The 13889-nt window shown below is 45.3% G+C and overlaps 1 protein-coding gene across 2 annotated transcripts in view; it reads right to left on the bottom strand.

Annotated features, from left to right (window-relative positions):
• The window catches only part of ANO6 (anoctamin 6), a 210420-nt gene extending 208177 nt beyond the window's left edge, over nucleotides 1-2243 (bottom strand). Inside the window, exon 1 of one of the 2 annotated variants that reach the window (XM_036865316.1) lies at nucleotides 1634-2243. In XM_036865316.1, coding sequence (XP_036721211.1) covers nucleotides 1634-1706 — 73 coding nt within the window. In that variant the 5' untranslated portion in view covers nucleotides 1707-2243. The remainder of the gene's footprint in view (nucleotides 1-1633) is intronic. The other variant, XM_036865317.1, reaches the window with a different exon arrangement.
• Nucleotides 2244-13889: the final 11646 nt, after the last annotated feature.

Genomic DNA, 13889 nt, shown 5'->3' with positions numbered 1-13889 from the left:
ACAGAGATGATGTGTCATATATATATATATTATATATATATGTAATGGAATATTATTCAGCCATGAGAAAGAAGGAAATCCTGTCATTTGCAACAACGCAAATGGAACTTGAGGGCATTATGTTAAGTGAAATAAGGCAGAGAAAGACAAATACTGTATGATATCACTTATATGTGAAATACAAAAAAGGTGAACTCACAGAAACAGTAGAATGTTGGGGGCGGGGAGGTGAGGAGATACGGGTCAAAGGTTACACTTCCAGTTAGAAGATGAATAAGTTCCAGGGATCTATTTACAGCATAGTGATTAGAGTTCATAATACTCTATCTTATACTTTGAGAGAAGATCTTAAATGTTCTCGCCACAAAAAACAAATGGTAGATAAGTGACGTTGCGAAGGTGTTAGCTAACTCTATGGTGGTAATCATTTTGCAACTTATAAATGTATCAAATCAGGACGTTGTACATCTTAAACTTACACATTGTTATATGCCAATTGTATCTCAATAGAGCTGGAAAAACCAGAAAAATAAATAAATGAGCAGAACCTAAAACGTGAACGAAAAACCACATCAATCTCCTAAAATTAAGTTACTTCTAAAATTATTAGAGAAGAATGTATTAGAGAAGCATATATTAGAGAAAAGTATTAGTACAAGAGCAGGAACTGTTACGTTTTTTAAACTGATTCGGCGTCCAGGAAACTGAGTCGGAGTCGGCCTGGTAATTTAACTGCCCGTCTTCCGGACGGACCCAATATGCCATCATTCCCTGACAGTGTTCTCTTTAGGGACCAGATTTTCTCCCCACTGCTCCAATTGCTTTCGCCTTCCTCACCTCCTCCCACTCCGTTTGTAACTCTTAAACAGCTCTCCCTCCGTTCTGTCTACTCTTTCTAAGCACTCTTAACCAGAAATGGGGCACCGGGGCCCTCTGGACGGGTAGGAAATGCCTTGCGGTCCACCCAGCCTAAGGGCTTCCTCCTCCCATCCGTTCCCCCGCGGGCGCTGCGGATGGAAAAAGGATCCCGGCCCGCGCCCGGCGGCCACAGATCAGTTCCCGGGCCGCCCCACCCAGGCCCAACCCTCCGTCCCACAGCCGCGCGCCTGCTTTCACTTCAAGGATTCAGGCGGGTCACACGCCTGCTCTCCCAACCCGGGCGCGCTCCCCGAACCCCGCCCACGGGCTCGCCGCCCGCGCCGGTTCGAGCCGGAGAAAATGACCCAAAAGTTGTTGTTCTGAGTCAAGACTTCCGCGCTCGGGGGCGTCCCCGTAGCTACCGTGACTATTCAGGGGCCGCGTCCCTCGCCCGTCCGGAAACTGACCTAGGGACCGGCGCTTACCCCGCGCCTCCCCGGCCTTCCCGGGGGCCGCCCGCTCGCCCGCCGGTCCGCGGCGCCAGGCAGCCGCACTGCGGCCCGGGGCGGGCGGCGCGGGCTTCCCCCCGCCCCCCCCCACCACCACCACGGCCCCCCGCACCCGAGCTCCTCCGAGCGGCCGAGGGTACCCGCCAGCTTCCATTCCCGAGGATGCGGCGCCCACGCGCAGTCCCCGACTTCTCCCGCTTTGGCTCGGGCTTTCGGGAGCGGACGCGGGGCCCCGCGCCGACCCACCCCCGGAACCCGCGGCTCACCGATATCCCCATCGTCGTCGTCGTCCTCCTCCAGCTCCATTTCTAGCAGAACGTCCCTGGTCATCATTTGCATGGCTCCCACCGGAGGCGGCTCGGAACTTGGCGCGAAGTTGAGGGCTTTCGGGGTCCGGAACGACGGCGCTTTGGCGGGGCCGGCGCCCGGGCGGGGACGGCGGGTCGCGTCTCGCTCCCGGCTCAGGGGCCGCTGTGCTCAACCCGCGCTCGGGGAAGCCGAGCCCAAGCAGCCGCCGACCCGAGCCCAAGGCAGCCTCTGGCCACCGGAGCCGGACCCGGCCACTGAGCATGCCCAGTGAGCGCCGAGGCTCGCTGAGGAATGATTGAACTTCCCCCGGTTTGTGAGGCTCTCCGAAGGAAGTCGGGAGAAGAGAGGGAGTAGCCGGCGCCCGCGTAGTGCACGCGAGTGAACTCGCCGAAGGGGGAGGCGAGGGTGGGAGTGGACAGGGTTCCCCCGAACGTTGCCTCCAAACGAGGCAGCTTTCTGTTCCAAGGTCATATATGGGCACGTCCGGGGCCTCGCTCTCTTTGACATCTGTTACCAGAGAGGGGGGAAATGCTGCTGGAGCTCCCAGGCAGGACCCTGAAGGAGAGCGCGTTTGCATGGTGTTTAAAGACGAAGTGGGGCCAGTGGAGGATGTTAAAGTATCAGTTACTCTGACTCCAAGTGGGGGAACGTGTATGCTGTAGGGGAATGGGGAGGGGGCAATTACAGAGGAGGTCAAACTCGTAGATGAGAAACAACAGAAAAAAGACCAAGAGAGCGAGATCTAAAGAAACACGTTCACAAAGGCAGGAGGATTTCCGCCTCAAGTGAGGTTAGGAGGCTGGAGAAGCGCCACCTACCCCCGCCCGCAGGAGCGCGCACAGGGAGTGGTCGGAAGATGATCACCGAGCGTGCAGCGTATGGGGACCTTGAAAACTTCATCCTCAGTGTCGCAAAGGCAAAGGAAGTGAAGACCTCCGCTACGGGTTAGGTGTAAACTCTTATAAAGCACTGTGAAAAACCATCAGAACCAGAGGAAACAAAGTACTGAAATAAAGTTGAGGCAGAGAGTATAAGAACGCAATGCTGGAGGCCAGAGGGAACAGTAAGACAAATACAAAGGGATTTCTGCTGTTAAGATACATGGGGTAGTTTGAACTGCGGCCTCCTGGGATTGTGCCTCCGCAGAACTTTTTTCAAAGAAGCTGGTGAATTCAGATGGGTCCATTTTGACTTCTCAAAAGGCCTAGAAGGTGTATTTGTAATTCTTGTTATATTCATTGTTCCCCTAACACTTACGGAAACTTTTTATATTTTTTCCACTTAATCCAGAATTGTTATGATAATTAGAATAAATATTCAGATAACACTAAATCTACTGTGCATTTTATTCTCCTATATACTTACTTCTGATGTTTTCATATGAAAGAAATAAAACATTCAGATCAACTGTAAGTGGGAGTGGGAAAACCGCTATGAATATGCATGATAAGACATGAGGAAATTACTTTTAAGAAAATATCCGGGAAACATACTTACTTCTTAAGGAAACTTTTGGGAAAAAATTATTTTTAATATAAAGAGAAACCAATACAGTACTCTGAAGATAGGAGGGTGGGAAAAAAAGATGGGAGGATGAAGAAGAAAAAAAAATGAGAAGGAGAAAAGATTGTTTTCTTTTAGTGAACTCTTTCCCCAATGCTTATGGGACCTACTAAAATAGAAATTCCAGAGGTATTTTGGTTACATGATTAATATTCACAATTTTCATTTAACAAATGCATATGGTACTTTTTATGTGCTAGGCACAGTTCTAAATGTTTTACATTCAGTCATTTAATCCTCATAATGACCCTACGAGTTGTTACCACTCACTCAGGCGCAGAGCAATTGAAAAACTTGTCCAAAATCACACAGGGAGTAAGTGACTGAGCTGGGATTCAAACCCAAGCAGCTTATTCCAGAATTTGTGTTCTTAGCCACTTTGTAAACCACTTCCAGAGATATTTCTAAATCCATTTTAAAAAATCACTTTTTTTCTCCCCGCCAATTCTAAGCTCTAAAATTCTTACCAACTAACTCCCTGCCGCAGTTCTTTCATCAAATAGTCTGGTTCTTAGGGCCTAAGGCTTTGGTCAAGGTTAATTAGTAGTTAGAAAACTCTTGTGATTGATTTTGCAACAGGTTTCAATGTGTCATTTGAAATTCTTCACAGATTTTAGAGTTAACATTTTTCTTGCTTGATAAATGTTGCAGAGAAACATTGCTGGCCTTATATGTAAAGTGACTGTTGCTAGAAGGGAAATGAATTATTTACTTTGGTTAGCTGTAAGTCTATTATTAGTAAATTCCATTCTTCCATTTAATCTATTTTATTTCCTGCAGCTTCTTTCATGCATTATTTTTTTTTCAACTGAGTAACATATGCTTCAAAAATAATCGAGGTAATAGGCCTAGGTAAGAACCACACCCTTGACTCTGAAAAATTATCAACTATGTCATGAATAGTTTATGAAACAAAATGTACCTAACAATCTATGGCCAGGTGATAGCTTGCAAAGCTTTACCAAGTCAGGGGTCAGAGACAAAGTATCTTCTCCTTCATTGGTCTTCTGATTAATTGCAACCCTTGTCTGGCCACAGGATGGCCCATCTTTATCTGCCCATCTCTTAAATATTGGTGCTTCTCTGGCTTCTGTCCTCAGGCTTCTTTCCTTTTTTTCTTTCTTTTTTTTTTTTTTTTTAGAGGAATTTTTTTTTTTTTTTTTTTTTTGGCTGTGTTGGGTCTTTGTTGCTGCGCGCAGGCGTTCTCTAGTTGCGGCAAGCAGGGGCTACTGTGCGTTGTGGTGCACAGGTTTCTCCTTGCAGTGGCTCTCTTGTTGCGGAGCACAGGCTCTAGGTGCCCGGGCTTCAGTAGTTGCAGCACGCCGGCTCAGTAGTTGTGGCTCACAGGCTCTAGGGCGTGCAGGCTTCAGTAGTTGTGGTGTGCGGGCTCTAGTGCGCAGGCTCAGTAGTTGTGGTGCACGGGCTTAGTTGCTCTGCAGCATGTGGGATCTTCCCGGCCCAGGGATCGAACCCGTGTCCCCTGCATTGGCAGACAGATTCTTAACCACTGTGCCACCAGGGAAGTCCCCTTAGGGCTCTTTTCTTCTCATCTTTCCCTACTTAACTCATTCATTCTTATAACTTTATTATCTTTTGCAAGCAGGGCTAGTTTCATGGGCATACCAACAGTTCATTCACACAGGGCCCTGCACTCAGAAGGGCTTAATGCTTGAGGTCTCAATGCTCTGTGGTTGCCAGATTGAAATTCTTAATAGCATTACCTTTGGGTTTTTGTTTTGTAAGTGAAGTCTAATGAGAGAGTGGAGCATCTCTCCCACCACCTCTCCCCCTCCCTGGGATAAGTTCAGCTGCCAGCTCTGCCCATTTTCTGGCATCTCAGCTCCACCCACTCTCCTCCTCACCCCACCCAGGTCCAGGACCACAGGACCAGGAGGGCCTGGGCACAGGCACGGGGAAAGTCAGGGTCATGTGTGTGCACCCACGGTGTCTTAGGGCAGGGCATGGCGGCAGCTGTCCTGGACTGTCAGTGCCACAGTCCATCTAGTGGGCGACTTGGTAGGGATGAGCCTCTTACCCATTCCCTGTGCAAGTGCATCCTAGCATGGAAATTGCAATCTCCTGGAGGTGTCCCTCGGTGTGGTTTGGAGAATAGAGGCTGTGGGAAGGGGAGATACCTGGCTCAACTTCCCCACCCTCATCCAGAGCATTTAGTCCTCCAAATTGTTGGGAGGAGGACAAAGCAGTTGATGGACCTCAAAGGCTATTTGAAGAAAGGGACCCTGCATTTGCATTTTACACTGGGCCCTGCAAATTGTAGAATTGGCCCTGATTCCAAGGTCTTTATTTGCAGCCCAAATTTCTCTTCAGTGTTGCAAATGGTATATCTGCCTGCATGCTTGAACATCTTCACTTGGATATTTAAGACATTTCAGATTCAGCAGGTTTAAAACTAAATTCATAATCTCTGCCCCAAACCTGTTTCCCTAAACCAGGAATGACACCACTAATTACACAGACCAATAATTTGAGCATCATTTTGACTCCTTCCTCTCTCTCTTTTCCCTCCTATCCAGTCAGTTGCTAAATCCTGTGGCATCTACCTTCTGGATATCTCAAACACAACCTGTGTTTGTTACACATTGTTACATTGTTGCATAACTGCATAGCATGATGTTTTAGCAGAGACTTGAAGGAAGTAAGAGATTAAGACGTGAAACTATCTGAGGGAATGGAGTTTTAGGCAGAAGGAAAAGCAAGTGTAAAAGTTCCAAGGAGAACCAGCAAAGAGGTCATGGCAACAGTGGCATAAAAGATTAACCCCCCCCTCCCCGCCCAAAAAAAAAGATTAACCCCAAATGTAGTGGCTTAGAGCAACAATAAACATATTATCTCACTCAGTTTCTGTGAGTCAGGAATTTGGAGCAGCAGAGTCAAGGGATTCTGGGCTGCATTCTCTCAAAGTTCTAGGCAAGATGCTGGCCAGCGCTGGAGTCACCTAAAAGCTTGAATAGATCTTCTCCTAAGATAGCTCCACTCAAGATAGTTCACTCTCAAGTGGTGCTGCTTGTTAGCAGACCCCTTGGTTCCTTCCTACGTGGGCCTGTCTGCAGGCTTCTTGAGCATCCTCATGACACGACATTTGTCTTCCCGCAGATGAGCAATTCAAGATAGTGGGCAAGGTGGAAGCCACAACATCTTTTATGACCTAACCTTGGAAATCACACATTGTCAATTCTGCCATTGGTTACCCAGGTCAGTCAGCTCTACTCACTGAGGGAGGGGCTTATACAAAGCATGAAGACCATAGGCAGGGATCTTGGGGAGCCAACCTGGTGGCTGGCTGCCACACATCTCACCGTCACTGTTCTGATACATACCACCATCATTCTTCATTCTTAGTTCCTGAGAACTACCTATATGCTGGCCACTTTCCTGGGTGTTGTGGGTTCAATAGTAAAAACAAAGACAGACAACATCACTGCCCTCATGACCTTCCATTCCAGTGGATAAAGACAAGTAAGACAAATGTTCTTATTTATTTGTGAATTCCAGTGGATAGAGACAAACAAAAAAGTACATTTGTCTTATTTGTCTGGGCAAGAGCAATAGAGAATGATGCGGATTTACATGGAGTGGTCAGGGAAAGCCTCTGATAAAGTGACATTTTAGCAGAGATTTGAAGAAAGTGAGGGAATAGACATGTAAGTACCTGATAGAACAGAGTTTTAAGGAGTTAAGTTTCAGGTGCAAAAGCCTTGAGGACAAGCATGCTTAGTGTCTTCAGAGAAAGCAGAGAGGCCATGTGACAGTAGCATAAGTGATGCAGGAGGAGAGTGGTAGGAGGTCAGGGTTGGTGAGGGAGGGGGAGTGCTGCAAATCACTTTTGCCATCAGAAGGTCTTGGGCTTTTACTCTGGATAATTGTGGGAAAACTTTGGAGAGTTTTGAATAAGTGGATGGAGTAATTGAACTGATATTTAAAAGGATATTTCTGACTGCTTTATGGGAAATAGACTAGATTATGCAAAAGGAAGTGTAAAAGAAGGGAGACAGTTAAGAGACGAGTTCTTTAATTTCGACAAGGGGTGATGGTCTTGAACCAGAGTGGTAGTAGTAGATGTGGATTATAGATATGTTTTGAGGTAGGTCTGAAAAGAGTTTCTGATATAGTTGGTATGGATATGAGGAAAAAAAAGAGGGAGTCAAGAATGACTCTAAGATTTTGACCTGAGTAACTAGGAGAATGGAGTTGCTGTTTTTGAGATGTAGAAGACTACAGGGCAGTAAGGGGTAAGGGAGTTTGATTTTGTACCCATCAATTTGAATTCAATATTAGACATCCATGGGTGTCTGGAGTTTGGAGGAGAAAATGGGTCATGGGTAGTTATGGGTCATGAGTCTGGAGTTTGGAGGAGAAATCTACACTGGAGATATAAATTTAGGACTGGATAAGACTGCTTGGAAAGTTAATCTATATGAAGAGATTAAGGCCAAGGACTCAGCTCTAGCACTCTCCACTCCAACACTTGCATTGGGAAAATGAGGAAAAACCAGCAAAGGAGACAGATGGAAGGAGTGTCCAGTGAGGAATGAAGAACAGAAAAGGGTGAGGTTCAGTTAAATTTTTTTCAAAAAAAAGGAAAAAGAGAAAATGATCTCCTGTGTCAAATGAATCTGATAAGACAACTTTGTAAAGACTTCCAATTTTCCTATAGCTGGAATAGATTTCTTTGGGTGTGAAGAGAACTGGTCATTGGATTTAACAATGGGAGTTCAACAGTGACCTCAGTTTCAGAGGAGTGGTAGGGGACAAAAGTCTGGAATGGGTTCTCCAATACGTTTCTTCCAACACCACCAACCAATTCTCCAATTCGCAGTGGACACTTGACTGTGTGTCCTACAATTAACTCAATTCTGACACTATCTACCTGGAGATAGCAACTGATCCCACAGGTTAAGCGCTCAGTCCCACAAAATTGCACCCCTTGCCCTACTTCAGATGCCAATCACAGGTCTAGGTTGTCACCTGTGCTTTTTTGGGTCTTCGTTTCTGTGCGAGGGCTTTCTCTAGTTGGGGCAAGTGGGGCCACTCTTCATCGCGGTGCGCGGGCCTCTCACTGTCGCGGCCTCTCTTGTTGCGGAGCACAGGCTCCAGACGTGCAGGCTCAGTAATTGTGGCTCACGGGCCTAGTCGCTCCGTGGCACGTGGGATCCTCCCAGACCAGGGCTCGAACCTATGTCCCCTGCATTGGCAGGCAGACTCTCAACCACTGCGCCACCAGGGAAGCCCATCACCTGTGCTTTTGACCAACGGGCTATGGATTGGAGGTTCCCACAACCCTCAGCTTGGGTTTGATTAATTTGTTAGAGCTGCTCACAGAACCCAGAGAAACATTTACTTACATTTACCGGTTTATTAAAAGGATTTTATAGAGGATACAGATGAACAACCAGATGAAGATGTACATAGGGCAAGATCCAGAAGCATCCCAAGCACAGGTGCTTTTGTCCCCATGGAACCAGGGTGCACCATCCCCCCCAGCCTGTGCATCTGTTCATCACCCCAGAAGCTCATCAAATTTTGTTTTCAAGAGTTTTTATAGAGCTTAACCTTCTCAGAGGTCAGTGGGTGGGGCTGAAAGTTCTAACTCTAATCACGTGGGTGACCAGCCCCATCCTAACGCTACCTAGGGCCACCACCCTAAGTCACCTCATTAGCATAAGCTCAAAAGGGGGTCTTCACGAAGGACAAAAGACATTCCTATCACTCAGAAAATTCCAAGGGTTTGCGGTTTGTGCCAGGAACAGGGGACTAAGACCAAGCGTATATCTTAATATACCACAAGTTCACAGGGGAAGGAGGGAAGAGGAAGTGATACCAATGACTACAGACAACTTTTTTGAGGAGACTTGAAACTCTTTGAGACACATGAACTCTAGACTTCTATATCCATCTCCACTTGGATTCTAACGGGCAGCTAAGATTTCATATCCAATGTCAAACTCCTGATCTTCCTCCAAACTCTTGTCTACCCATAATCTTCTCCATCTCAGATAATCAAAACGCTATTCCTCTGATTGCTCGGGCCCCAAAGCCAGGAGTCATCTTTGATTTCTCTCTTTCTTGTATACCCCATATCCTGCCAGCAGATCGTTTTAAGTCTATTAAAAAATATTCCTAGAATTGGACCACTACACACCACCTTCACCACAGACATCTCATCTGTGACTTCATCCTCTCTTCCTTGGATTATTTTTCTATCTGGTTTCCCTGCTTCCACCTTTGTCTCCCTACAGTCCATTCTCAACACAGTAGCCAAAGTGATGCTAAAAGCATCACCATGAGTCAGATCATATTACTCTCTGCTCGACAACAACTCCCTAGTCTAACTATAGGAAAATCTAAAGTATTTACAAAGCTGCCCTATTTAAATTGCAAAATTGCCAGAGTCACCCCATATGGTTGTGCAAGATATTTATTCTACACAGGTGTCTGGTCAAGGGGAATGAAGTGAGGCCTGAAATCTAGCTCAGGCTCTGCTTGCCAAGTCATATGCCTTGGTGCAAGACTCTATACAAGATTCCATACAGGTTGTCAGCAACCTTGGACACCTCTACACAGGTACTCCCCACCCCTCTTACTTTGCTTTATTTTCTCTTTATCTCCTAGCCCCCTCTTACGTACTACATCCTTTGTTTCCTCATTCTGTTTATTATCTGTCTTCACCAACTAAAAGATGACTTCCATGAGACCAGTGCTTTTTTGTCTTTTGTTCATTACCATATCCTCAGCACAGAGTAGGTACTCGATAAAGATTTATGAAATTGGATTGGGTTTTTCTGTAGAGGGTAGTGGAGAAATGCAGTAGTAAATAGAAGGGTATGTGGGCCAAGAGAGGGAAAGGTCTCTTTTTTTTAATAAATTTATTTCTTTTTTATTTATTTCTTTTTGGCTGCATTGGGTCTTTGTTGCTGCACATGGGCTTTATCTAGTTTCGGCAAGCAGGGGCTACGCTTTGTTGCGGTGTGCGGGCTTCTCATTGCGGTGGCTTCTGTTGTTGGGGTGTACAGGCTCTAGGCACGCGGGCTTCAGTAGATGTGGCACACAGGGCTTAGTTGCTCTGTGGCATGTGGGATCTTCCCAGACCAGGACTCAAATCCATGTTCCCTGCATTGGCAGGTGGATTCTTAACCACTGTGCCACCAGGGAAGTCCTGAGGGAAAGGTTTTAATGTGGGAGAGAGAAGGGAAAATTGCTGTCATAATGTCCTTGGGTAAGTGAAAGTGATGAGCTCCAGTACACCATGGAGATATTGGCTGTACAAAGCAAAATAAAACTTCCATCACAAAAACCATAGGGAAGATATAGTATATGAATGCAGATGCAGGTGTATTGGTAGGAGCTGTAGAAGCTATCATTTTTCCCCTCAAATGTTTATTTTGAAAGCTTTCAGACATATAGAAAAGTTGAAAGAATAGTGCAAGAGATAGCTATACATTCACCACCAAGCTTCAACAACTGTGAATATTCTGCTCTGTTTTATCTGTTTGTCTCTCTGTGTATATTTCATTGAATCATATTAATGTTGCAGACCTCATGACATGCCATCCCTACATGAATAATATATTCACATAGAAGACACTTCCCTCATACCAACTAATACCCAATCCATATTCAAATCTCAGACTCTTTAATGGCCAAGGCTTTTATACATTTTATACATTTCACACACTGCAACTGATTATATTCTTCAACATTTTTTCCCACTGACTTTGACTTTTTCAAGAGAACAGAATAGCTGTGGATGATTTTTTTCCCCTAATGCTGTTGTTCAATGTCTAGCATTTCCTGTAAACTGGACCTTAAGTCAGACGCTTTTAGATTCAAGTTAAACATTTTTGGCAAGAATCTGTCATAGAAGATGCTGTGTTTTTCATGTGGCATTACAGTAGGAGGTGTACACTGGCAGGTTGTTCTACCATTACTGGTGCTAATTTAGATCACTAGGCTACATAGCAAATGCCAGATTTTTCCATTAGATCAAGGTTTGAACCCAGACAATGTAACTCCAGGGTCTGTGCCTCTAACCATTTTGCTACAGTGCCTCTCTAGGCGAGAGCACAGAGCTCAAGAACCAACACACATGAGCAAGCAGCAAGGCTAGGATTCAAAACCGATGGCTCTGCTCACTATGTGAAAATGACCTGTCAGTTTATAATCTTAAAAAAGGGCCCTTGGAGCTTGTTGTACCTCATGGTGAAAGCAAACTCCTTCGTGTGTTCTCTATTTATTGAGGAGAAGACTAATACATGTGTCAGCTTCCTAGATGTTACCAAGGACTGGGTTGATTTGCTCCAGGGAAGAGGTAACTCAGATTGTAGCTAATTTTCTAGTTTCCATTTTGATTCATTATCATTCCCAAAGATCCACCTTTCTTATGCACAGAAAAATGAGTAAGTGAAATAAGAAAGTGATCTTTGATGTGGGCATTAATCTCTTTGATTCTCTGATATCCTGGGTTCTGAGGAAAGAGGGTTCTAATACTGGGAAGGCAGAAACTTGAGATTAAAATTGGTTTTTTTTTAGGGGCAATTTAGGTCAGATTACCTGTAGCTCTGCTTGAAAACAATGAATTCATTGAGAGAATTTTTTGGTTACTAGATTTTCAGGGTTAGATATTTTTGGTTTGGTTTTGCTAGGGCGGATTGACAAATGGGCTCCACTTGAAGAGTTTGGACCAAAGTGAATGAAGTACCTCGTCCTCTGGCAATTTCCAAAGCCCCCATGCAGGGCTGCTTCACTTTCTTGCAGAGGCAGAAGGATCATGCAAAAATTAGCATTAGAACTACCCACACCGCTGGATGAGATTAGAATCACAGTGTCAGGACAGCTAGGTCAGTGGTGGGCAGGAGGCTTTCTTAAGAAAGAAACTTTCCTACTTGGCTTTTGTTCTGTTTTGCTCTGTTTTTGTTCTTTGCTTATGAAATTGAGTGGAGGCCACAGCTTTGCCAATAGCTGGTCCTCAATTGCTGTAAAGGATGGAAAATATCAAATACCCATAAATGTTCACACATCCAGCTTAATACTGCAGAATCCAAGTCATTGTTGGTGGAGAGGGGGCAACATGGATTTCCATAGCACAATCTCAAAGTTATTTTGATTTAACTCCATTTTTAAAATATATAATACTTGGCTAAGCTAGGTGAGGTATCAGGAAAAAATGACACGAGGGTCTCACACTTACAGAGATTAGAAATAACTTCCTGTAACAACTAGAGCGATGGTTTAGTGAAATGGACAAACCACAACAAGGCATGATTCCCCATGGCACTTTGACTTGCCATATAGTCTTCATTTTCACTAGCATTTAATTCACAAATAATTTTGTGAGTGAAAGTGAAGTAAAATCCCCTTTTCTAGAACGTTGCTAGATATTTTTATAATCAACAAGAAGGAGCATGTTTTATGACTGCAGTCAACTCACAGAATTATCTTAGCCTTCTTGGCACCATTTACTCAGCCAAATGGCCTGTGAACCTGAAAATATTCACTGACCCTTTATAGAAAGAGTATGCCAACCCCTGGTTTATACTGTCCCTTCCCTCGACCTAACTTTTGGAAGGTATATTATACTTCTGAGACAGAGCTGTTTCAGCAGATAAACAATCGGCACAAATGGGTATTTTTAAAGAACCACTTATTTATGTGTCGATTTTCACGCGTTATTTTCAGCAATTACACATTTTCACCCTATAGATCATCACGGAAGAAATCACAAAAGATTTCATAGAATTAGCAGCCAGTTCAAAGTGAGTGCTCTACTGGGATGTTTTTGACAAGTGTTAAATGTCCTTTTGGTTGCCTAGGACAGGCAACAAATTGGTGCCCAAGAATGGAGTCCAGGTGGCACAGTAGTGCACCACTTAATGGTGGCGCAGTGGTTAAGAATCCGCCTGCCAATGCAGGGGACATGGGCTCGAGCCCTGGTCCGGGAAGATCCCACATGCCGCGGTGCAACTAAGCCCGTGTGCCACAACTACTGAGCCTGTGCTCTACAGCCCACGTGCCACAACTACTGAGCCTGCATGCCACAACTACTGAAGCCCACAAGCCTAAAGCCCATGCTCCGCAACAAGAGAGGCAACCACAATGAGCAGCCCGCGCACCGCAATGAAGAGTAGCCCCTGCTCACCGCAGCTAGAGAAAGCCCGCGTGCAGCAACGAAGACCCAATGCAGCCAAAATTAATAATAATAAAATAAATAAATTAAAAAAAAAAAAAAAAGAATGGAGTCCAGCTCAACATTACATTTTCCCCCCAAACCAGGCCCCTCAACACTGAGGAACAAAAAAGCCAAATACTTGGGTCTCAGCCCTTTCTTCCAAGCATTGGGGGAAGTCAGTTCTCACCCACCCTGGGCAGCATGCACGTCCCTTTTCCGCTGCTTCCTGAGTTCCCTCGCATAGATTCTTGTTGGTGATGCTGAGGTTTGTCACTCTCTGTGCTGTCCCTGGACAGTCCTCCTTCACGTGCATTCCATTCTCAGTATCCTCCTCAAACTTCTTCAGGGGTCCCAACAGCTTCTCCTCAGTGATGGGCTCACAGGGCAACTTCCCCTTTGGTGTGGGCTGCAGTCTTTGAGAGCTCTGAGACTTTACCTGTATATACCTTCACCTTTCTTTCTGCCTC

The sequence above is a fragment of the Balaenoptera musculus genome, chromosome 10 (assembly GCF_009873245.2).
Source record: "Balaenoptera musculus isolate JJ_BM4_2016_0621 chromosome 10, mBalMus1.pri.v3, whole genome shotgun sequence".
NCBI lineage: Eukaryota > Metazoa > Chordata > Mammalia > Artiodactyla > Balaenopteridae > Balaenoptera > Balaenoptera musculus.
Note: the sequence above shows the minus strand (reverse complement) of the source record. Positions and strands in the feature narration are given on the sequence as shown.